The sequence below is a fragment of the Lemur catta genome, chromosome 14, assembly GCF_020740605.2.
Source record: "Lemur catta isolate mLemCat1 chromosome 14, mLemCat1.pri, whole genome shotgun sequence".
In the NCBI taxonomy this organism is placed as follows: domain Eukaryota; kingdom Metazoa; phylum Chordata; class Mammalia; order Primates; family Lemuridae; genus Lemur; species Lemur catta.
Genome location: NC_059141.1, coordinates 47337002 through 47362900, shown reverse-complemented (window position 1 = coordinate 47362900; position 25899 = coordinate 47337002). Strand labels below are relative to the sequence as shown.

At 36.6% G+C, this 25899-nt stretch overlaps 1 protein-coding gene across 1 annotated transcript in view; it reads right to left on the bottom strand.

Annotated features, from left to right (window-relative positions):
• DDX50 (DExD-box helicase 50) overlaps positions 1-25899 on the bottom strand; it is a 35724-nt gene that overhangs the window by 1203 nt on the left and 8622 nt on the right. Inside the window, exons 5-14 of the mRNA XM_045569308.1 lie at positions 24657-24774; positions 24355-24540; positions 23719-23864; positions 20038-20187; positions 8669-8830; positions 8107-8226; positions 7382-7455; positions 7010-7169; positions 2985-3119; positions 1786-1830 (exon numbers count right to left, since the gene is read on the bottom strand). Coding sequence (XP_045425264.1) covers positions 1786-1830; positions 2985-3119; positions 7010-7169; positions 7382-7455; positions 8107-8226; positions 8669-8830; positions 20038-20187; positions 23719-23864; positions 24355-24540; positions 24657-24774 — 1296 coding nt within the window. The remainder of the gene's footprint in view (positions 1-1785; positions 1831-2984; positions 3120-7009; positions 7170-7381; positions 7456-8106; positions 8227-8668; positions 8831-20037; positions 20188-23718; positions 23865-24354; positions 24541-24656; positions 24775-25899) is intronic.

Here is a 25899-nt window from a genome sequence, read left to right as displayed (position 1 = left end):
GTTTCCTGAGGGGGACAGTACCTCCCACCTGCTCCCAAATTCTTGATCCCTCCCCCACCCCAGCCCTCTCCCAGTTTCAGATGGTAATATAAAACACAGGCAAAAAAAAAAAAAAAAAAAAAAATGCACAAACTTTTTGGCCAAGCAGTCACTTTTAAAAATTTATCTTAAAGAGATTAACATAGCAATTCATGAAGAAGTAGCTATACCAATGTTCAGGGCAGTCCTGCTTATATAATATATATAAATTACATATATATTACATATATAAATAATATAATCTAAATTTCAGAAAATAGGACATTAGTTAAGAAAATTAGCCACTCATATGGCTAAATGCTAGGGAGTCATTAAAATTAACCTTAGCATGCCCCTGCAGTCCCAGCTACTAGGGAGGCTGAGGCAGGAGGATCACCTGAGCCCACGAGTTTGAGGTTGCAGTGAGCTATGATGACACCACTGCACTCTAGCCCAGGCAACAGAACGAGACCCTCTCTCAAAAAATAATAAAAGTAAAAAAAAAAATAAGTAACCAGCTGGGCATAGCGGTGAGCGCCTGTAGTCTCAGCTACTGGGGAGGCTGAGGCAGGAGGATCACCTGAGCCCAGGAGTTCCAGGCTATAGTGGATTGTGCTCATTCCTGTGAATAGCCATCACACTCCAGCCTGGGCAACATAGCAAGACCTGTCTCTTTAAAAAAAAAAAAAAGGTAACTGTATAGTTGACACAGAAATGTGTCCTCAATATATTCTGAATTTTTACGAAGATTTCAAAAACAGAATCCCATTCTTATTTCAAAATACGTACATAAATATGCACAGAGATGCAACAGACAAATTCTTTACTATGGGAATCCAGGGGACAACCTCTTTAACAGATAAAATACAAGGAAATTTTTTAAAAAGAGAGTGAGAAAGGAGGGAGAATCTGTAGATTAAAAGAGATAGAAACATCACATTACAATGTATGAGCCCTTGGCGCATGCCTGTAGTCCCAGCTACTCAGGAGGCTGAGGCAGAAGGATTGTTTAAGCCCAGGAGTTTGTGGTTGCTGTGAGCTTGACACCATGGCACTCTAGCCCGGGCAACAGAGTGAGACTCTGTCTCAAAAAAAAAAACAGTGTATGAGCCTTGTGGACCTTATATTAAAAAATATTTAGAGAACAATGAGAGAAATTTAAACACAAAATTGGATTATATTAAGAAATTATTATTTGGGGGAGTTCGATTATGGTATTATGATTATGTCTTTTTTAAAGTGTGTTATATTTAAAAAATTAACCAGGGATGGTGGCACATGCCTGTAGTCTCAGCTACTCAAGAGGCTGAGGTGGGAGAATCACTTGATTTCAGGAGTTTGAAGCTACAGTGAGCTATGATGATGCCACTGCACTCTAGCCTGGGCAACAGAGTAAGACCCTGTCTCTAAAAAAATAATCAAATAAAATTTTTTATATTTAAATATGTAGAAATATTTATGGTTGAAATGATAGAATACTTAGAATTTGATTTAAAAGAATACAGAGCAGAGAAGTAAACAGAAGTTAAGATGAAACAAAGCTGGCCATGAATTGATAATTACTGAAGCTGGGTGATGGGTACATGGGGGTTGGTTATACAAGTCTGTTATTTTTTAAATATGTTTGAAATTATTTATAATTAAAAACTTTTAAATTGAAACATTCACATTGGATATTTTATATTGACTTAGGCATGATAATAATAAAAATCCCTATTTATTATAGAAACACACTCAAATGTTTAACAAATAAAATTTTTAAAATACCTGTAACCTTTCTGACTCAGCTGTGGGAACATCAAAGCAAACACCCTACAAGCAAAATAAAAACATTTTTATTTAGATGCATGTGAGTTTTTTTTTTACTAATAAACTTATACTTGCTGATAATCTTATATTAGCTTTAAAAAAAAAAAGGATTAGATGTGTCCCATGATTGCTTAGAGGACCAAAATAGATAACACAGTATATAATGCATGACAGAGAGTGACTGCTTAATGTATTTTCTAAATCTGAAAAGTAATTAAACATAATATCTAAAAAGAAGCTACTATTACTAATAAAAATCTAGAGTATTCTCTACAAGAGTTTTTGTAGACGCTATAATGTTGTGATACGTCCCTTGTAAAATGATCCTTCTAATAGATTCCTTTGAAAATTAAATGCCAGAAGGTTTCATGCCTGAAGAGCTGCAATGTTTATTAGATAATGAGACTGATGTAACCCAAGAAGTTTCCTCTTTGGTCTCAGTTGCCAATAAATTGAAAGTTAATTTAATACTCAAGTACAGCAACTAGTTTGCCTATTGATCTTGTTATATTTTCCTCCCCCTCTACAATTTTTCTGAATGTGTATATTTTCTTATACTTGCCTCAAATCTTTTTTGAAAGGAAGTAGTATTAAATGTTGAGAGAGATGATTATCTCCAATAAACAATCTAGCTAATAAATTCTAATCTAGAATGAACCTATGTAGTAAAGTTAGATGAATAAATATATCTTCACAAAACCATTAGAAGAAATCAGAGCCACTAAGATTACAGAGTTTTAATTTTGCTATACAAAGGTATTAAAATACTTATTTAATTCACATAATTATCCTCATTAACAACCAAGAGCAGGCCATTTAAAAACCAATACAGCATGTTCTCTAAGTTTTAGAGCTGTTTAATGTTGTAATCATAAGTTACATAGTCTTAAAGAATAAACACACACAACCACACACAATATGTATACAAGAGCAGAAACTTAGATAACTTGGGTATTAGTTAAAACTAAGCAGAATGACTTACAGCTCTGAATTATATATAAAACTCCCCAAATTTATAACTGGAAACAAATTAACACAAAAAGAAAACAGTATTATTCATCCTATTAAACTTCAAAAAAAAGAACAATATTTGCTAGTCTTTACAAACATCTGTGATGGTTGATTAAAAAGCTTTTTAATTGTCTAGAAAAGCCTACCATATTTCCTTTCAGGAGGCACATTCTGGTAATCTGGGACACAGCATTACTACTCAGCTTTCTGTTAAGTTCTTTCCACGCATAGCTGACATCCTGTATTTCCTCTAGGCTTTCCAGAGTCATGGTCACAAAGCCCTTAAGGAATAAGAGTCGTATTATATTTGGAAAAAAATCAGTAGCAGCAGGACAATGAAGTTCTAACTCTATAGCCCTTCATGATTTAACTGTGCATTTCTTATAAGCCAACAGTATTACATGGTTGCTAAAACAACTTCTTTGAAACTATATTAATAGAAGACTAACATTTACAGATCATTAAAAATACTATTCTTTTATGCATTACTGTAGAGATTATATTTAATTATAACCATCATGCTTTAAGAGAGAATTTAACCAGAACACTGAAGAAATAACAAGGTAGTGAAGAATTAAGGAAATTTTAAAGAAGTCAAAGTTAGCTTGGAATGTCAACTTACAAGACAACATGAACCTATTTAAACTTTTGAAGGACTATTCAGAAGCAAAATTACTTGTTCTGTAAAACTTCACTGACAGAAAAACATGAGGCACATATAGGGAGGCATTCATCTAACAAATATTTATTGAGTGCCCCCTATGCATGTGCCAAAGACTCTACTAGGTGCTAAAGATACAGCAGTAAATAGTCTTTTCTCTCATGGAGGTTACATTCTATGGGGGGCTGAGGGGTTGGAAGACAGTAAACAAATAATCAAATACATAAAATGTCCGATAGTATTATAATAAGCATCATGAAGAGAAATAAAGCAGGGCTATGAATGGAGAGTGGAGGGAATGTCTATGGCCATACCACTCTGAATGTGCCCCATCTCATCTGATCTTGAAAGCTAAGCAGAGTTGGGCCTAGTTAGTACTTGGATGGGAGGAGTAAGCTATTTTAGAGTGATCAGGGTGATCAGGAAAGACCTCTCTAATACGGTGATACTTGAGCAGAGATTAGAATGAAGTGAAGGAGGAAGCCACATGGTTATTAGAGAAGAACATTCCTGACAATAAAAGTAATTGCAAAGAGAAGTAGGTTTATGTTTGAGGAACACCAAGTAGGTTAGGGTGGCTGAAACAAGCACGGGAGAGTGATAAGATATAAAGTAGCAAAAGGAAGACCCTGTGGGACATTCATTCACTGTAGGACATTTGTGATAAAGACTTTGTATTTTGGTTTAACCCATAAAAGAAATTTCAAACCACTAAAACTCTGTTTCTAAGATACTTAATCAGGTTAGATGATCCATCTGCCAAAGAAGGATTCTTTCATTGGATAAGGGCTGGGATTAAATGACCTCTTAGGTATTTCTTAGCTCTAAAATTCTATCTTAATAACTTCTTAAGAAATATGTTTTCAATACTGTCTTAAGAAGTATTTGGTAGATCATTAGGGATAGGATATTTGCTTATTGCTAAAGTATCACCGCACAGCTTACTTACTAATTACAGAGAATAGAACATACCATTACAATGGGAATACATGGCAGTTTCCAGTTTAAAAAAATGATCAAACTAAGCATTACTAACTAGTACTGGACCTCCCAATATGATGCAGTATGAGGTACACGATACTACCTATAAAGTCCTATAAAGTACTCTTACCAAAAACGTTTAACCTGAATATAAAATCAAGCTCTGACATTAAACTTCTAGTTTACAGGAAAGACTCTGGATAAAGGCAAAGTTAAATGACGCATGAAGAAAGAAAATTCAGACAAATCCAGAAGGTAGGATATTCTACCAGACAACTGACCTAGACCCTTCACAAAATCAATGTCATAAAAACTAAAAAAGATGGGAAAACAGTTCCAGACTAAGAGATATAATAGCTGGCGGGCATGGTGGCTTATGCCTGTAATCTCAACTACTCAGGATAGGAAGATGGCTTGAGGCCAGGAGTTCAAGACCAGCCTGGGCAACAGAGCAAGACCCATCCTCCCCACCCCCACCAAATTTTTTTAATAAGCCAGGCATGGTGGCACATTCCTGTAGTCCCATCTACTTAGGAGGCTGAGACAGAGGGACCACTTGAGCCTAGGAGTTTGAGAAGACCAACATGGGTGATACAGTGAGAACTCACCTCAAAAAAAAAAAAAAAAGTGACATAATAACCAAATGTAACATAAGAACCTTAACTGGATCCTGACTTCTATTTATATTTTTTATTTTTTTAAAAGACAGGGTCTCACTCTGTCACTCAGGCTGGAGCACAGTGGCATGATCCTAGCTCACTGAAGCCTCAAACTCCTGGGGCTCAGATGATCCTCCTGCCTCAGCCTCCCTAGTATCAAGGACTACAGGCGCATGCAACAACAAACTCAGCTAATTATTTTATTTTTTGTAGAGACAGGGTCTCACTATGTTGCCCAGGCTGGACTTACAACTCCTGGCCCCAAGCGATCCTCCTGTCTCAGCCTCCCAAAGTACTGAGATTCCAGGTGTGAGCCACCACACCTGGCTGAATCCTGATTTTTAAAAAACATATATACACACAGGTAGGGGTGTGTGTGTGAATATATGCATGCATATATGTATATATACGTGTGTGTGTGTGTGTGTGTGTGTGTGTGTGTGTGTGTGTGTGTAGAGAGAGAAAGAGGAAGAGAGAGAGAGTGACAGAGAAGAAACAAAGTTAGGCCCCAGAAGTAACTCCCAGTAAAATGCCATTTGGCTGAACTATTAACACATGCCAGGTAGAAACTATCAAATGCCCCATTGCACTAATTTGTGCTACACCAAATAAGTCATATGCAAGTTAACCTACCTGGCCCTTTTTGTTCCCTCCTCTGCCAAATGGGCTGCCCAAAATTAGTCTGTCCTGTCATTATTCCAAAACCCTGCCAGTAAGCTCTCATCTTATAGATGTCCCCAGGACTAGGCTTGCTTGCTCTCTCTACACCCACACATAAGAGAGGTCTTTTATTGATAGGTCCCCTCACCCTGGAGCTCCCCTCACTTTTACCTGAGTAAGTAATAAATCTTTGAACTATCTGCAACCAGTGGCTCTGGTATGGTATGTTTTGACATCTGATACCAACCTGGCAATGGGCCAGGTCAGATGGTGTTACACACACCCCTCCACAAATACAGGCAGTCCTTACTTTGCATGCTACTGTGTTAACTCTGCAGAGTCTATTTCTCACTTTGCATGGATCTATGGCAACTTACAAAATGAAGAATAGGTTCTGGTACGTAAGTTTCAGTTAACAAAGTTCTGTGCAAAGTGAAGATTTCCTGTATTTCTTTCCAGATACACAGATAGACATTTTTGGGATGAGGAAAAATCTGAATATGGACTAAATATTAGATAATGATATTGACTTATTAATTTTCATAGATGAGATTTTGGTATTGTGATTATGTAGGAGAATATCCTTATTTTCAGGGATGCATGTTGAAATATTTAGGGATGATATTATCTTTCAACTTATTTTCAAATGGTTTAGCAAAAAAAAGTATACACATATAAAGATATAAAGCAAGAAGAAATCTATCAAATGGTTCCTAACACAAAGAAATGATAAATGTTTGAGTTGGATATGTTAATTAGCCTAATCGGACCACTATACACATTGTATATATCAAAAAAATCACCATGTACCCCATAAAGATGTACAATTGATACATGTCAATTAAAAAAAATTTAAATTAAAATAAAAAACAAATTTTCAAAAAGCTAAAAGAAGTGCTATAAAGCAAATATAGCATAATATTAACAGCTATTGAGTCTAGGTGGATGGTATATGGTTATTTATCCCACTATTCTTTCAATTTTTCCATAGGTTTAAAAATTTGGAAGAGGTGGCTGTCAAAAAAGTATTTATTGAGGGGTCAAGGAAAATAAGGAGACCAATTTCTCACACAGCAAGTTTTTTTCTGCACAGAAAGCACAGTATATTGAAGGAGTTAAATGCAGTACTCAGTAATTCACTATACAATATCTACTAAGGTTCAATTTTAACCTTTTCTCAACCACATACAATTTTCTCACAGATTTCTACCTTATCAGAGGTGATTAAAGATCGTGGTTCAAAGTTCGATGCACCAGAAATGTGGGCTAATGCTGCAGCCAATGCATCCACTGCCCCTTTCTCTTCTATCAGTCTCTGAGCTGATGGTCGGAAAAAATCAACAGCAGCATAAGAAACAGAAGCCAGAGACCTGTGGTTTAAAAACAGTAAATTTTTTGGTCAAGATACAGGGAAAAAATGAAAGATAGAATGAATGGGAAAAGAAAGAGTAACATTTTCATATTTTAAAATAACTGCTGATAAAATTGGTGATTAAAACTTTCTGATATTTCAACTAGGAAAGCCTAAAGATGAATTGCCTAATACAAAAGAAAAAATTATTCAGCAAGATAGAAAGCATACCTGATGGCATCCATGCTTTTAGATTTAACTAAATCCATTGTGGAAGGAACACCTACACGTTTAAAAGTAATTCCCTGAAAATAAAAGAATTACATTAAAGAAAAATGGAAGTCGTTACAATGAACTCCTAAATTAATATAGTTTGTTGAATTTCCATTTCTAGGACTTAAAGATTTCCAAGCCCTAGCACATTAAAAGATCTGCTTTATTTCTAATAAATCACCATTTACAAACTTTGGAAAGAAAAAAATTTCTGTCTATAGGCATGCGCTATCACACCTGCCTAATTTTTTCTATTTTTAGTAGAAACAGGTCTCACTCTTGCTCAGGCTGGTCTTGAACTCCTGACCTCCAATGATCCTCCCACCTCGGCCTCTCAGAGTGCTAGGATTACAGGTGTGAGCCACCATGACCAGCCTTACACCAAGACAATGTTATAGTCACCCATTTACAATGCTGGACTAAGAGGTACTGAAACCACAATGCACTTTTGATTTTAGGCTCAAGGGAAAAATGAGAAAGTCAGCTCTTCTGTCTTCACAATAACAGCTGTATTAAAAAAAAGTCTTGCAGCTAATATAAATTTAGATCTCCACATGCTTCACATCCAAATGCAGCTTAAACTGACAAGTTATAAAGACCTACTTATAAGAACAAATATAAAAAGAGCTCTTTCCTAAGGCACCATTTAGATAATAAGCCCCAAATAATTTAATTCTACTTACTGCTTTTTGTTCCACATATCTTAGTTGACCTCTTTCTCTTGGTTGATAAAAACATATACAAATCCCTGTGCGGCCAGCTCTACCTGTGCGTCCAGAGCGATGGATATAGGACTCAACATCCTAAAGATAATAGAGGTAAAACTTTAAAACAATATGGCAATTCCAGTCATTCCAGCACCCAAATAGTAATGCTAATAATAATAATAACATTTTTATTTCAATCCTATTGCTCTTTTCAACATCTCAAAAAATTTACATGTGTGAATTTTGGGGTAAAGATCACATGATTTAAAAACTTTTGATCTACTTCATCTTAGGGTACTTTATATGGCAACTTTTTACAATTCCCTTACATGATTTCTTTGTTCCACACTCCAAATCCAAACAATAAAGTTAATCATTTGCAAAGGTATCAGATTCTGATCAATTTAACACACTAACAAAAAATGGCTAAGAGCAAGAAGAGATGACATACTTTTCACATCCCAAGCAATACCTTGTAAATAAAATGGAAATTTATAAAATTGCTCTTATTTTCCCCAAATCAAATCCCATTTCATACCTGAGGAGGAGAACTTTGGATCACCAGGTCAACCTCAGGAATGTCCAAACCACGAGCAGCCACATTGGTTGCCACCAAAACCTTAAAACTACCTTCTCTGAAGCCTTTCAGTGTAATTTCTCTTTGTGATTGTGCAATGTCTCCATGTAAACACTGAGCATTCTATTTGGAAAAAAGGGGAAAAAATGAAGTATATAGCTCATACTTACAACTGACAGCACCCTAACACCAGTCCGTGCCTTTTTGCATTGTTTTTTTGTTTTTTTTTTTTTTGCGATAGAGTGTCGCTTTGTTGCCCTGGCTAGAGTGAGTGCCGTGGCGTCAGCCTAGCTCACAGCAACCTCAAACTCCTGGGCTTAAGGGATCCTACTGCCTCAGCCTCCCGAGTAGCTGGGACTACAGGCATGCGCCACCATGCCCGGCTAATTTTTTCTATATATATTTTTAGTTGTCCAGATAATTTATTTCTATTTTTTAGTAGAGACGGGGTCTCGCTCAGGCTGGTCTTGAACTCCTGACCTCGAGCGATCCACCCGCCTCGGCCTCCCAGAGGGCTAGGATTACAGGCGTGAGCCACTGCGCCCGGCCTGCATTGTTTTTTAATCTTGTTTTCTGATAACTATAACAGTGCATACTTATTGTTATTAAAAAAAAATCAAACATTACAGAAAATATTTAACACAAAATGTAAAGGCTTCCCTAATACCAGCCTCTTAGAAATAATTCACTGCTAACAGTTCAGAGGATATTCTGTCAGATTTTTAAAAAAATATATACACACACACACATTATCACAGTACTCACAAATATTACTATATATTATATAAGTTTATGTACTCATGTATAAAAATGGGGTCATACTATATAGGTACTGTTTTCTAACCTACTTTATAAATTTAGTATATTTTAGCTATTTATCCACATCTGTAGATGTAACTGTTTGTTTTTAAGAGAGAGTCTCGCTCTGTCACCCCAGCAAGAGTGCAATGGCATGATCATAGCTCACTGAAACCTTAAACTCCTGGATTCAAGCTATCCTTCTGCCTCAGCCTCCCAAGTAGCTGGGACTCCAGGCATGTGCTACCACACCTAGCTAATTTTTTCTATTTTTGGTAAAGACGGGGTCTTGCTTCTGTTCAGGCTGGTCTCGAACTCCTGACCTCAAGCAATCCTCCCGCCTCAGCCTTCCAGAGTGCTAGGATTACAGGTGTGAGCCACCATGCCTGGCTATTTTTTTTTTTAAGATAGGGTCTCACTCTGTCATCTGGACTAGAGTGCCATGGCATCATCATAGCTCACTGCAACCTCAAACTCCCGGGCTCAAACTATCCTCCTGCCTGAGCCTCCCAAGTAGCTGAAACGACAGGCACATGCCACCATGTCCAGCTAATTTTTCTATTTTTTTGTAGAGACAGGGTATCGCTCTTGCTCAGGCTGGTCTCAAACTCCTGACCTCAAGCAATCTTCCCAGCTGGGCCTTCCAAAGTGCTAGGATTACTGGTATAGAAGAATATGAACTTTATCCTGAGAACAATATAGAACAACTGAATGACTGTAAGCAGAAAAATACTATGAACATATTTACATTGTAAAAGGAATACTCCAGCTACAATGTATAGACTACATTAGAAAAGGACAAGATAAGGCAGGGCTGCCTTGGCTCAGGCCCATAATCTCAGCACTCTGGGAGGCCAAGGCAGCAGGATCCCCTGAGGTCAGGAGTTCGAGACCAGCCTGAGCAAGAGAGAGACCCAGTCTCTACTAGATAGAAAAAATTAGCCAGGCATGGTGGCACGTCCCTGTAGTCCCAGCTATTCAGGAGGCTGAGGCAGGAGGATCCCTTGAGCCCAGGAGTTTGAAGTTGTGAGCTAGGCTGACACCACGGCACTCTAGCCCAGGCAACAGAGGAAGATTCTGTCCCACAAAAAAAAAAAAAAAAAAAAGAAACGAAACGAAACGAAACGAAACGAAACGAAAAGAAAAGAAAAGAAAAGAAAAGAAAAGAAAAGAAAAGAAAAGAAAAGAAAAGAAAAGAAAAAGAAAAGGGAGGTCAAGATAAAAGGTAGGGCAGACATGGGGAACCTGCGGTCTTAAGGCCACATGTGGTCTTCTAGGTCCTTAAGTATGGCCTTTTGACTGCATCCAAATTTTACAGAACAAAACGTTTTATTTTTATTAATACATTTTTGTCTTTTATATTTCTATTTTTTTAATGAACATATTTAAAATACCAAAGAATAAAATAGGTTTCAATGAAATAATCCTCCAAGATTGGCACAATTACAACATACAGCATAAAATAGCCTCCAACCTAACAGTACAACTTCATGTAATACTTCAAAAGGAAAATATATATTATACAATCACTTTGGATGAATCAACTGTTGACTTTGAGCAGGTTTTATACTTCATTTGGGTCATAACAGAACATTTTCTTTGCTATGAAGAGTTACTCGCTTTGGGCACTCTTGGAAACAGAACATAGGGAATAGATACCTTCAACAACTTTCAAGATAAATGTCCTGAAGTTGCACTGAATTTGGTAAATTTAGTGAGTGCATGTACAGATGGTGCACCTTCCATGACAGGAAAACATGAAGGGTTTATTGCACAGATAAAAAACTATTAACAGATCCTGATGCTCTTCTTTCTTTTCATTGTTATCTTGCATCAGCAAAATATCTGTGCAGAAGCTACTATTTTAAGTGACACTTTGCAACAAGTTATAAGTATGGTTAACTATATTTGTGCAAATGCAACATAGCATCGTCAGTTTCGTAACATGCTGAAGTTGAACAATGAGGTATTTGGTGTGGATTTGCCCTATCATTCTAAAGTGTGCTGGCTATCACAGGGACAGGTGTTGCCAAAATTTTATCTCTGTGAGAATAGATAGTTAAATTTTATGAAGAATAAAATCAGCAATGTGAATTATTGGAAGAAGATTTCTATAGGAATGCCACATTTCTGTGTGATATCATGTCAAATCAAAATGACTTAAATATTTCTTTGAAAGGTAAAACTAAGTCTATATATGATATGTGGCAAAAAATCCATGCATTTCAAGAAAAGCTATTTTTTTAAAACACTTCTTCAAAAGGAAATTTCAGATGAACATTTTCCCCAGTTAGGAAAGGTCACTGATGAACAGGATGATGTATAAGAATCATTTGAAGAATACGCAGCTGTTATAGACCTATTAATTGGACAATACAATTCACTGACTTTGAGAATCATGACATCACACTCAAATTAGCATTTCAGCCTCACATAGTTGATACCACCAAACCATCTAAAGAACTACAGATGGAACTGATTGAGCTCTCAGTAGATGACATTTTAAAGTCATTGTCTGAGGCCGGGCGAGGTGGCTCACATCTGTAATCCTAGCAACTCTGGGAGGCCGAGGCAGGCGGATCGCTCGAGGTCAGGAGTTCGAGACCAGCCTGAGCAAGAGCGAGACCCCGTCTCTACTAAAAATAGAAAGAAATTAGCTGGCCAACTAAAAAATATATACATAAAAAAAATTAGCCGGGCATGGTGGCGCATGCCTGTAGTCCCAGCTACTCGGGAGGCTGAGGCAGTAGGATCGCTTAAGCCCAGGAGTTTGAGGTTGCTGTGAGCAAGGCTGACGCCACAGGCACTCACTCTAGCCAGGGCAACAAAGCGACACTCTGTCTCAAAAAAATAAATAAATAAATAAATAAAGTCATTGTCTGATGCTAACAAAGATCCAACTGAAATACGGAAATATGCAGAATACCCACGCCTTTGGCAACATGCCCAAAAAATGCTTTCTTGCTTTTCAACCACTTATTGCTGTGAATCTGCATTCTCCTACCTAACCCAAATCAAGATGCCCTTAAGGTCACAGATGACTGATACCCATCTAGAGGATCAACTGAAACTGCAGATGTCCATGCTGTGACCAAATATTCAAATGCTTTCCAACAAAAAGCAGACAAAACAAAGTCATTAAAAGGTTAACTTTAAATAGTTTTCATTTTTTGAAATTAAGTACATAGAAGTTAGATTTTTACAAAATAATGTACATTTTTAAGTATATCTAATTGAAGTTTCTTGAATGCAGCCTTGTTTGATTACAGCTAAATTAATGCAGCCTTCCAATATGAAAAGGTTCCCCACTCAGGAGCTAAGGAGACCCAGTAAGCAGGCTGGTGTAGAAAGTCAGAAGAGAGGAGAGTGGGGGCGGGGGGAGTCAGAAAAGATATCAACAGCCTAAATAAGGTAGTGGCAATGATCATCTATTTACTCAACAATATTTAGTGACCTACAGCATGTCAGACGCTAGGGATAAAATGGTCAACATAAATAAGAATGCCTCTGTCCTCATGGTCTTTATACTCTGGTTGGGGAGACTGAAATGAATCAAATAATTAGGCTTGCAAATAAATTTAGTAAGGAAGTGTAATGGATGATGCATCGGTCTAAGCAGCAATGAGCTGTAAGAGAACATCCTGACCCAGTTTTGGGCAAGAAAAGATTCCCTAAAGAGTGATGCTTTGGCCTGAGATCTGAAGGATGAGTAGGAGTCACTAGGCAAGGCAACAATAAATTCAAGAGCCCTGTGGTGAGATCAAGGATAGCATGTATGGGGAGAGGTCAGAACTATTCATTGATGAAATTGAGAGGACTTGATGAATGGAATGGAAATGAGGTGGAAAGGAAAGGGATATATTATACATGATTCCCAGATTTTGAGCTTCTGCAACTGAAGTAGGAAATAAACGGACCATTTTAAACCTTAGGAAACACAATCCAAAAATACTCCGTAGTTAACTGGATGGCAAGTGGTGAGGAATAAAAGGCAAGGGTACATAAATTTCTGGCTTAGCCCGTGGATAGATGTATTATTCAACACTAGGGAATGAATGGTGGAGACAGAGTAGGTATAGGAGTGTAAAATAGGATGAATTTAGTTTTAGGAACATAATGGGTTGGCGTGTCTACGGTTAGAAGGATAAACACAATCTAGTATTCTGGAGGCAGATCTAAGCGGGAAAAAGACTTGAGCATCATCAGCATATACAGAATGACTAGAGCTACACAAGTGATGAGATATATGTATCTATATATACATAGCTATACTTCTATATTCCCATACATATTGACAGCTTGCTTCAAGAAAAGCACCGTGCTAACTGCTTTAAATAATTCACAGTTTTAACAGTATACATCTTAAAACTGTAAAAAAAAAAAATTAATATTTAATATCACTTCTTAAAAAGAAGAAACACAGGCACAGAAATATGAAGTGATGTTTACAGCTATACCACCCTAAACATATCTGATCTTGGAAGCTAAACAGGGTTGGGTTTGGATACTACTTGGATTAGAGAAATATGAAGTGACTTGCCCAAGGTTACACAGGTAGTAAGTAACACAACTGGGACTTAAACTCCAACCTGACTTTAAAGTCTGTGCTATTAATCACTATCCTTTTTTTGTTTCCAGGAGGAATATATAGGGTATAAATCAGAACTGTGAGGAATGCTTTAAAGCATAGACAAGAATACAAAAAGACCTATGCAGAAACTGGAAAAGGTCAGCCAAAGAAGAAAAAAAACTTGTGTCGTTATCAGGCTGGGCGCAGTGGCTCATGCCTATAATCCTAGCACTCTGGGAGGCCGAGGCAGGCAGATGGTTTGAGCTCAGGAGTTCAAGACCAGCCTGAGCAAGAGCGAGACCCTGTCTCTACTAAAAATAGAAAGAAATTATATGGACAGCTAAAAATATATTTAGAAAAAATTAGCCGGGCATGGTGGCGCATGTCTGTAGTCCCAGCTACTCGGGAGGCTGAGGCAGGAGGACTGCTTGAGCCCAGGAGTTTGAGGTTGCTGTGAGCTAGGCTGATGCCACGGCACTCTAGCCCAGGCAACAGAGCGAGACTCTGTCTCAAAAAACAAAAAGAAAAAAGAAAACTTGTGTCGTCATCATAGAACCCAAGTTGAAAGGAGTATTTCAGGAGAGAAAACGTTATCTTATTTTTTTTAAAAAAAGTTATAAGCAAACATACTTTTCTTATTTCTTATTATTTTAGAGACAGGATCTTGCTCTGTCACTCAGGCTGGAGTATAGTGGTGTGATCAGAGCTCACTGTAACCTTGAATTCCTGGGCTCAAGCGATCCTCCTGCCTCAGCCTCCTGAGTAGCTGGAACTACAGGCACATGCCACTACAGCCAGCTAATTTCTTATTTTTTGTCGAGATGGAGTCTCACTATGCCTGAGCTGGTTTCAAACTCCTGTCCCCAAGGGATCCTCTAGCCGCAGCCTCCCAAGAGTGCTGGGATTACAGCTGTGACACATCATGCATGGCCAAGCAAACATACTTTAAATAAGTTGGAAAGTTTTTCATAGTAAAGTTTTCAAACTCACTTTTTTGTTTTTGAGACAAGGTCTTGCTCTGTCACCCAGGCAAGAGTGCAGTGGTGTCATCATAGCTCACTACAACATCAAACTCCTAGGCTCAAGCAATCCTCCTGCCTCAGCCTCCTGAGTAGCTGGGACTACAGGTACATGCAATCACGCCTCACTAATGTTTGTATTTTTAGTAGAGACACGGTCTCACTCTTGCGCAGGCTGGTCTTGAACTTCCAGGCTCCAGTGATCCTTCCACCTTGACTTCCCAGAGTGCTATGATTATAGGCGTTTGCCACTGCACCAGGCCTTCAAATTCACTTTTTAAAAATTCAGTGCAACACAAATTTTTTACTTGACAATTAGTCCTAAAAGGAACATACTACATTCATGATATTAGTGATGGTTTCTTTGTCTCCAACTTTTGAATAAAATTTTTTCCAAAAGTTAGTGTGTGTATGAGTGAGAGTGAGACAGAGAGAAAGAGAGAGAGAGAGATGGAGAGAGATAGAGATCTTATTTAAAATTTAGAAGGCACATTCCTGGGGAAATCAAGTAAAACTTGACCTTAAAAAGTTAAATTAAAATTTAAAAATAAAAATACAGAAACTATTCAGGTTCTCTGGTTAGTCCATAAAAATCCTGTATCAGTCATAATGAGATGTTACAAGTTTCTACCTAAATAACAAACATCACCAAGCAGAGGAGAAATTCCATTATTCCCAACCACAGAAACTGAAAGGGGAATTCTCCCCCAGCTTTTGCAGCAACATTAATTCCCCCCTCTGAGATAAAGCTTCTCCAACACAGCTGCTACTGAGTGTAAAGTAATAAAAGGAAGAGTAAATCAACTACCCTCCAACTCTTTTATTCTTTAGCATCTGTTTATACTGGACATTTTCTTTCTTTCTTTTTTTTTTTTGAGACAGAGTCTCACTCTGTTGCCTGGGCTAGAGTGAGTGCCGTGGCATCAGCCTAGCTCAAAGTAACCTCAAACTCCTGGGCTCAAGCGATCCTTCTGCCTCAGCCTCCCGAGTAGCTGGGACTACAGGCATGCACCACCATGCCCGGCTAATTTTTTCTATATATATTTTTAGTTGGCCAGCTAATTTCTTTCTATTTTTAGTAGAGACGGGGTCTCGCTCTTGCTCAGGCTGGTCTCGAAATCCTGAGCTCAAACAATCCGCCCTCCTCGGCCTCCCAGAGTGCTAGGATTACAGGCATGAGCCACCGCACCCAGCCTATACTGGACATTTTAAATATCAAAGCTTATGCTACATGATTAGTTAAAATGACACTGGGGTAGATGGTGACAGCATAGTCTTTGAATCCCCAGTTCCCACATAAAAACATAGGGCATAACATGGATAACAAAATTTAAAATCCACAAACAACATATATGACAAATAAATGAGAAGGTATTTTCATGATTTCTAAAACATGAGCAGGTAGATAAGGATAAGACCTGTATGTATGTGGTAGGAATGTGCTAGTCCTAAGTACAGATGCTCCCTGGAAAACATATTCTCAAATTATTGAGAATAACAGCTAAAACTGGTGGATTTTTCGACACTCAAGGGTGATTGTGAGGAGCCAGAGGAAAGGTGTGCAGGGACTGGAGCAGGCTGGGCCCTATATAAACTTTCAAAAGTAACAGCCAATGCTCCCAGTCCTGGACAAAGCCCCATACTGAAGAGAAACTGCTGGGCCTAGAATCTAAACTAAGGATGCCAAGGATAACAGGATCAAAGAAAAGAAAAGATCCAAATAAAAGTGAAGGAGGACACAGCTGGAGCTCAGAAAGTAGGAGACCTTTTTTAAAAAGTTTTATTGAGATATAATTTACAAACTACATTTTTAAACACTAACAAAAGTAACAGAAGCAGCAGCTCTAGAGCAGTGAAGCTAGAAAACTAGATGCCTCCCCATCTAAAGTTCAAAAATATTAATTTCATCTAAAAACGAACAACAGAAAAGATCACAGCCTACTGTCATAGAAAGGAATTAGGAAGGGGAAGAAAAGAACAAGAAGTAGGATAACATCCCTGCAAATAATTGCAGTGATCTAGAAAAGCATGGCCACAAAAGTATAGCATTATATTTCTCAATGAACTAAAAGAAAATTGTTTAAATGCTAATAAGAACAAAAATCAGAATAAGGAAAACTACCATATGAAGTGAAATAAATGACTCAGTAAAGAAGAGGCCAAGCACAGTGGCTCACGCCTGTAATCCTAACACTTGGGGAGACTGAGGAGGGAGGATTGCTTGAAGCCAGGAGTTCGAGACCAGCCTGAGCAACACAGCAAGACCTTGCCTCTACAAAAAACAGAAAAATTAGCTGGGCATGATGGTGCATACCTGTAATCCCAGCTACTCAGGAGGCTGAGGCAGGAGCTTGAGACCAGGAGTTTGAGGTTTGCAGTGAGCTATGATGACACGACTGCACTCTACCCCAAGGAAAAGAGCAAGACCCTATCTCACAAAAAAAAAAAAAAAAAAGAAAGAAAGAAAGAAAAGATAAAACCTTTTCACAGATGACTACTATACTAGGAGGAATACAAGATAGTATAAACACAACAGAAGCCTTAAAAATAGGAAATTTTGGGCCGGGTGCAATAGCACATGCCTTTAGTCCTAGCTACGTGGGAGGCAGGAGGATTGCTTGAGCCCAGGCGTTCAAGGCTACAGTGAGCTATGATTGCACCTGTGAATAGCCACTGCATTGTAGCCTAGGCAACACAGCAAGACCCTGTCTCTTAAAAAAAAAAAAAAAAAGGAAATTTTGAAAATTGCAATAAAGAGGAAAAAGGTTTGCGATAGAGTGACAAAGGAGAGTAGAAAAGGAGAGCCAGCATATGTATAACAGGAGTCCTTAAAGAAAAAAACCAAAGCAATTAAACAACCCAAATACTAAAAATTATAATTCAAAAAATTTTTAAAATTACATCTGAAACTACAGATTGAAAGTGTAAACCTAAACTTTTGTACCCCCATAATAAGCTGAAATAAAAAAAGTGCACATTGTATACCGAGAAAAACTGACAAAGAACGTCACCAAAATATATTCTAGTAAAACTACTGATTTTTAAAGAAAGTCACTTATAAGGAAAAAAATTTTTCAAGAAAATCACTTATGAGGGGAAAAAAATCAGACTGGCATTTGACTTTTCATAGCAATGCTTTATTCCAAAAACAGTGAAATAATATATTTATTTACCATACTGAAGGAAAGAAAAATGTGAACCAAGATTTTTCTTTTTTTTTCTTTTTTAAAGAAACAGGGTCTCACTCTGTCACCCAGGCTGGAGTGCAGTGGCATGATCATAGCTCATGGCTTCCTCAAACTCCTGTGGTCAAGGGATTCTCCTGCCTCAGCCTCCTGAGCAGGTAGGACTTTAGGCATGCACCACCAAGCCTGGCTAAAGACAGGGTATCACTATGTTGCCCAGGTTGATTTTGAATTCTTGGCCTCCTAGAGTGCTGGGATTATAGGCATGAGCCACCATGGTCCCCGGTCTGTGACCCAAGAATTTTATATACAGCCAAAATAATTTTCAGGTATAAAGTCACAAATAAACTATTATTAATGGCAATATTGCTTCCATAAGCCCCTTCTCAGGAATCTACTAGGTAACAAGTCAGGCAAGAAAAATGACTGGACAGACATTGACATAAAGACTGATGGTGTTATCAGTGGATATAAACATCACAAAAAGAAAAAGAACTATATAATACCTCTTGCTGCAAGTACACCATTGTGAATTAGTTTTGCCATAAACAAACAATCAAACTTGAATATTCAGGAAATACAGAAGACAGAAGAACATGTTAAATGATATCATGTGGAAGCAATACTCTATATTTATGGAAACTTAGTTTCTTAAACAATGATAAAAAGAGCTACCCAAAAAAAACAGAGGAGAAAGCCATATATTAAAAGAGATAAGAAAAATCACATGATGTAAGAATCTTATTTGGATCCAGATTCAAGAAAACAAATAATAAAAGAAAAAAGCATTTATAAGACAATTGAGGATTTGAATACTGATACTTAAAAATATTAATTACTATTAATTTTTTAGATGTGATAACAGTATTATGGGGTTTCTTTTTAAATTCTTTTCTTTTGAAGATACATATGCAAATATTTATGGACATAATATGGTATCTAGGGTTTCCATCAAAACAATTCTGAAGGAGGAAGTAGGTGGGCATACACATAAAATAAGGTAATTATTAAAGCTAGAGGATGAATACATAGGGGTTCATTACATTATTCCGTCAACTTTTGCACGTTTAAAATTTTCTACTATAAAATGTTTTTTTAAAAAAGAAAAAAGACACATGGATTTACTATTCTGATTCATTCATTCAATAAATATTTGTAATTAGTTTTATTACACAATTCAATATTACCCTCCCTTACGAACAGAAATTCATTTTGTTGTTTTTGAGTCAGGTTTTCATTCTGTTGCCCAGGCTGGAGTATAGTGGCCCAATCACAGTTCACTGTAGCCTCTAACTCCTGGGACTCAAGCAATCCTGCTACAGCCTCCCAAATAGCTAGGACTACAGGTGCTTGCCACCATACTCAGCTTTTTTTTTTTTTTTTAATTGGTAGAGATGGGGTCTCACCATGTTGCCAGGCTGGTCTCGAACTCCTGGCCTCAAGAGATCCTAGTTACGTTGGCCTCCCAAAGTGCTGGAATTACAGGCATGAGCCACCACACCTGGCCTAGAAACTCATTTTTGTCAACCTTTGTATTTTCCAGATCCAGATCACGTTTTCAAAGACTTAAAATAATTTTGACAAAAAGTGATAGAATCCTATCCTGACTTAGTAAGTCATAAGACGCTGGCTATAACTTCTTTGTGAATTAGACCCAATTTTAAGACTATCAAATTTGGTCCATAAAGGACAGTATGATTTTTGTTCAGTGATTCATCCCCATAATCTCAATTAGAGAAAGCATAAGAAAAGACTTACCTGTTTTATGTGTGGATTCATGGCCATTTCAGTTACATTCTTCTTGGTCTCGCAGAAAATAATAGCCCTCCCTTCAGACCCACTGTAGACTTGAAGGACATCTCCAATAACTGCTGGCCTCTGAGACCAATGACATTGGATTGCCAAATGCTTTGAGGAAAGAAGATGTCAAATATCTGTTTCATTAAAATGATTTAAGAAGATTTCTCTTGTACATTTTTTCTATCAGGTCAAGAATTAGCCTTCCTGGGAGACTTATACAAAGACTCCCCTCAACTCCATTTAAAAACAATATACAAATGACCGTCAAATAGGTGAAAGGATAAACAAATCATAGTATGTTCAAATAACAGAATAGTATCCAGCAATAAAGAAACCAACTACCGATACACAAAAAAAATGGATGAATCTCAAAATATATGCCCAGTGAATAAAGTCTTAGAGAAAAAGAGTACGTGTAGTGTGATTCCATTTATATGAAGTTCTAGAATAGAGAAAACTAATGTATAGTGAGAGAAAAATCAAAACAACGATTAGCTCCGGATGGGGGGAAATGACTGGGGAGGAGCATGGGTTGGTGGTAATATTCGCTGTCTTGATAAGGGTTTGAGTTAAAAACACATGTATGAACTTTCAAAACTAGGCAAATGTACACTTAAAAGTTTGCATTTCGTTGTATATAATTTTTTTTTTTTTTTGAGACAAAGTCACCCAGGCTAGAGTGCAGCGGTATCATCATAGCTCACTGAAGCCTGGGATCCCTGGGCTCAACAATCCTCCTACCTCAGCCTCCCAAATAGCTGGGATTATAGGCACACGCCACCACATCAGACTGACTTTTTAAAACTTTTTGTAGAAACAGGGTCTCACTATGTTGCTCAGGCTGGTCTTGAACTCCTGGGCTCAAGTGATCTTCCTGCCTAGGCCACCCAAAGTGCTAGGATTTACAGGTGTGAGCCACCACGCCTGGCCTCACCATACATAAATCTTATCTTAAAGAATTGTAAATATTATATGGATGAACCTCAAAAACATGCTAAGTGAAAGAAGCCAGAAACAAAGTCACATATTATATGATTACATTTACAGTCACGCGTTGCTTAACGACAGCAATACATTCTGACAAACGCATGGTTAAGTGATTTTGTCATTGCGTGATCATAAAGTGTACTTACACAAACCACCTAGATGGTATAGCCTACTATACACCTAGGCTATATGGTATGGCCTATTGCTCCTAGGCTACAAATGTGTACAGCATGTTACTGTACTGAATATGTACGCAACTATAACACAGTGGTAAGTATTTGTGTATCTAAACATAGAAAAGATACAGTAAAAATATGATATAAAAGATAAAAAATAGTACACCTGTATAGGACAGCTCCATTATAATCTTATGGGACCACCGTCGTATATGCGGTCCATCGTTGACCAAAACATCGTTATGCGGCGCATGACTGTATATGAAATATCCAGACAGGCATATCCATAGAGACAGAAAGCAGATTGGTGGTTGACAGGGGCTAAAGAAAGGAGGGAATGGGGAGTAACTGCTTAATGGTTATGGGGTTTCCTTTTGGGATGAAGAAAATGTTTTGAAACTAGATAGAAGTGATGGTTGTACTATAAATGTACTAGATGACACTGAATTGTATACTTTAAAATGGTTGGTATTAGTTATATGAATTTTGCCTCAATAAAAATATTGTAAATATTGCGCTCTAAAGATGTGCATGCTGAAATACTTACGGGGAAGTATACTCATTTCTGCAATTTGAAATCAGTCAAAAAATAAGATGGATATAGGGATGGATAGACATGTAATAAAGGAAATATAGTAAAACATAATGTAGAATGCAAATGACAGTGAACACTGTAAAATTCTTCCAACCTGTGTGTTTGGAAAGTTTTACTATAAAATGTTGGGAAAAACTTATATATTTTAAATCTGTGCATTTTAACATACACCTCAATAAAATTGTTTTTAAAATAACTGTAATATATATTAATTACAGAATACCTGAAAAGCAGAGAAAAACACAAAGAAAACTAAGAATCACTTATACCACCTACAACAAAGTCTTGCTTCTTCCCCACCTCAAAAAGAAAAAATCAAAAAAAACCTGAAACTGATCAGCCCACAAGCTAACTAACCATCAACTCAAAGGAAAATGAAGGCATAGCAACATGTTAAATAACACCACAGGGATGCAAATAAGCAAAATTGAGACTATGGAAAACTTGTAAGACAAATAATGAGTTTTTTCAACAAAAAATTGCAAAGAAAAATAACTTGTAGATTAAAAAATATGTAAGACACATATCAACCAGTTGAAACGTAAGGATCTTATTTGGATCCAGAGTTAAAAAACTTTTTTTTAAAAAAAACAAAAAGGCAGCTAGGGTAATGTGCACACTAGATATTTAATGATATTAAAGAATTATTGTTTTTCTTCTACTGCGATAATGACTGTGGTTGTTTTTTTAAAAGAGCCTTTACTTATCATTTAACAAGTATAGACAATTAAATGAAGATGAAATGATGACTGGGATTGCTTCAAATGCACGGGTGAAGAATGTTTTAGGGTATAGAAAAGATCATTATTAAAGCCTGGTGATGGGTACATCATGTTCCCTATGCTACTCAATTTTTGTATAGATTTGAAAATGTCCTCAATAACTTTTTTTTCCACTGATACATTTTACATCCTTAGTGTAAAACTTTCAACCATTACAAAATATACAAAGCTTCCTTTGACCATTCTGCACTGCAACAGTCCTCTTTTCTAGAAGTAATCATTATTTGATGTTTATTCTTCCAGCCTATTTTTGCACGTTTACATAAATACATAAAGAATCCAATTAGCATTAGTTTTATAATTCTTTAAATAGTGTGATTTTGTACATATCACTCTGCAATTTGGTTTTTATCACTCACTCTTAATTCATTCTTTTTAAACACTACATTGTATTCTATAGATAATACTATTGTTCACTTACCCTATTTTTTCCTACATACACACATCTATGAAATGGAAAAGTGATGTATATGGTACATACCTGTCATAAATACTATAAATATTACCTTTAATTTTTTTTGGACATACTATTAGTTTGATTTTCATGAAGTCAAAATTATCAGCCTTTTCCCTTATGGATTCTTCTTCTGACTTCTATGTTTAGAAAAGTGTTCCCTTTCCTGAGACCAAATAACTATTCATTTGCATCTGCTTTAACTTATTTTATGGCTTAATTTTTGAATACTTCAGAAATTTTTTTTTGGTATAGGATATGGGATGAGGATCTTCTTTCCCTAAGCTTTAACAAATTATCCCAGCATTATTCTTTTCTAGTCAATATGAATCACCTTTGCATTCTAAATACAAGTCTTTCTTTGAGCTGCTTTAAATAAATAAATAAATACTTTAAGTCTATCTCTATGGCTGCTTGTATGTCTACTCTTAGGATGTGCCTGTTCACATACCATTTTTTCTCTATTTATTCTATTCTGCTCTTCAGTCTCAGACTATAGAAACATACATAGTTATCTTATTGACTAAGAGCAGAAAAGAGAGATTAGGCCTGAATAGGTACCCAAAGCTTAAGTATAGCTTCAACAAATTTCAAAAGTAAATACCAACTAAAAGCTAAAATCTATCATGCTGGAAAGCTACTTACTTCCACAGTAGTTGCAGCCTTTTGAGTCATTTTTCCAACAAGGTCAACCTGTTCATATCTGGATTTCATGTATTTTTTTGCAACTTTGTATACCCACTGTGGGCAAGTTGCAGAAAAAAGTAAAGTCTGAGGATTGTCTTCAGAATCTTAAATAAACAAAAAGAATTCAAATGTTTTCTTAATATCCCATGATGTAGCCAGCTCTTAAAAATCCCCCCAAGCTTCAAAGAAATAATGAAAAATTTAAAACTTGGGGTGAATTTTTAACATACAGACTTCATTGCAATTATTGAAACTTTAAACTTTCAAAACTAGGGGACAATATGAAGAGAACTGAACCCGGAAGGAAGGTGAGAATTTAAGGAGGAACAATGAACAAAGAAATCAATAAAATGAGTTAGTAAATCTAAATATTCACTATAAAAAATCATATACGGAAGAAAACATAGAAAGCTAACAAAATAGTTAAAAGTATGTTATAGTACTTTCTTTTTCAGTGAGAGAACAGATACTAAATAACTTTAGTTTTGTTAGAATACCAGGGGACAATGTAATGTAAATTACGAAATAAAAAACTCATACATTTTTAAGAACAAAGAATAATTGCTAATGTGCTTATTTTGAATTAGGATATACCAGTTTTGTAGGATTCGTGAATAATATCTTCAACTTGTTCAGCAAAACCTAAATCTAACATCTGGTCCACTTCATCAAGCACAACATGGCGCAGTTTAGAAAGATCCAATCGGCCACTCTGCAGATGATCTTTGATACGACCAGGGGTCCCAACCAAGATGTCAATACCATTTCGAATATGATTAACTGGAGATGAGAGAAATGCCAATAAAACATAAAAATCAAATAGATACTTTCACATTATTTCTTTAGACTTAAGTAGCAAATACATCTTTGCATTACTATCATACATATTTACTCACTTTGGCTTTGATATGATGTCCCACCATAAAAACATGCCACACTGAGTTTCCTAGTTATATCTTTGAAGTCTTTGGCTACTTGGTTTGCCAATTCCCTTGTTGGAGCCAAAACAAGTACCTAAGCAAGAGGTTTAAAAAACAAAAAAGATACTTTTCTAAAGACTTATGTAAATTCAAACTGAGAAGACTTTTTTAAGGTGCATTTAAACTAGGAGTCTCAATATTAATGTCTTAAGTATTTAAAGTCAATACAAAATAACAAGAACGATAGTTCGTATTTATTATATTCTCCCTTACTTCCTTCAGGTCTTTTCAAAAGTCACTTTCTGTCAGGTTCCCAAGCCTCTTTTCGTATCCCCTACCCCTCTTTACTGTTTCTACTCAGCACTTATACCACCTAAGATATTTATACTTTACTTATTTGCTGATTATCTATCTCACCCCCTAAAATGTAAGCTACACCAAAGCAAGGACTTATGTCAGGTTGGGTTAATGTATCCCTTACACTTCAAACAGTGCCTGGTATAGAAGAGAAACTCAAAAATACCTGTTAAACGAATGAATGAATGTTCACCATGTGCCAGGCACTAATGCTTTACAAGAATTATCTAATTTTATTCTTACAAAAACCCTATGGGGCAGCACTATCGTCTCAATTTTATAGATGAGGAACCTATATCTCGGAGAAGTTAAAAGTCTTACGCAAGATCAAACAGCTAGAAGTGTTGGAGCTGGACTCACCAGTAACATTTTTCTAGCACAAAAGCTTTTGAAGGAACTGTTGAGACTGTGTCCTATCTCTATTACTTGCAGTCTTTCCTAATTTTACCCAAGACATACAACTCTCCAAAAAACATTTATCCTGTTAGCCAACAGAGCCAACCTGATTTGGGATAGCTGATCCAAGACCATTCTGATTTAATTATATTTATATATGTGAATTTGCTTTTATACCACTTAGGAGTCTTTGAAAGAACAAACTACTCTCATTTAATTATATTTATATATGTGAATTTGCTTTTATATTGTAATACCACTTAGGAGTCTTTCAAAGAACAAACTACTTTTAGTCACACACCTGTTCAAATTATGATGCCGATTTTTTCTTCTTCACTTTTAGAAATCTTAAAGTTTGCACAGCTTCTAAAAAGGTCAAATTTTAGGCTCAAATTTTACTAGTCTCCTTTGTTAGCTGATTTCACTACTTATAAATTAAGACAGATCTCTAGTACCCCAATAATAT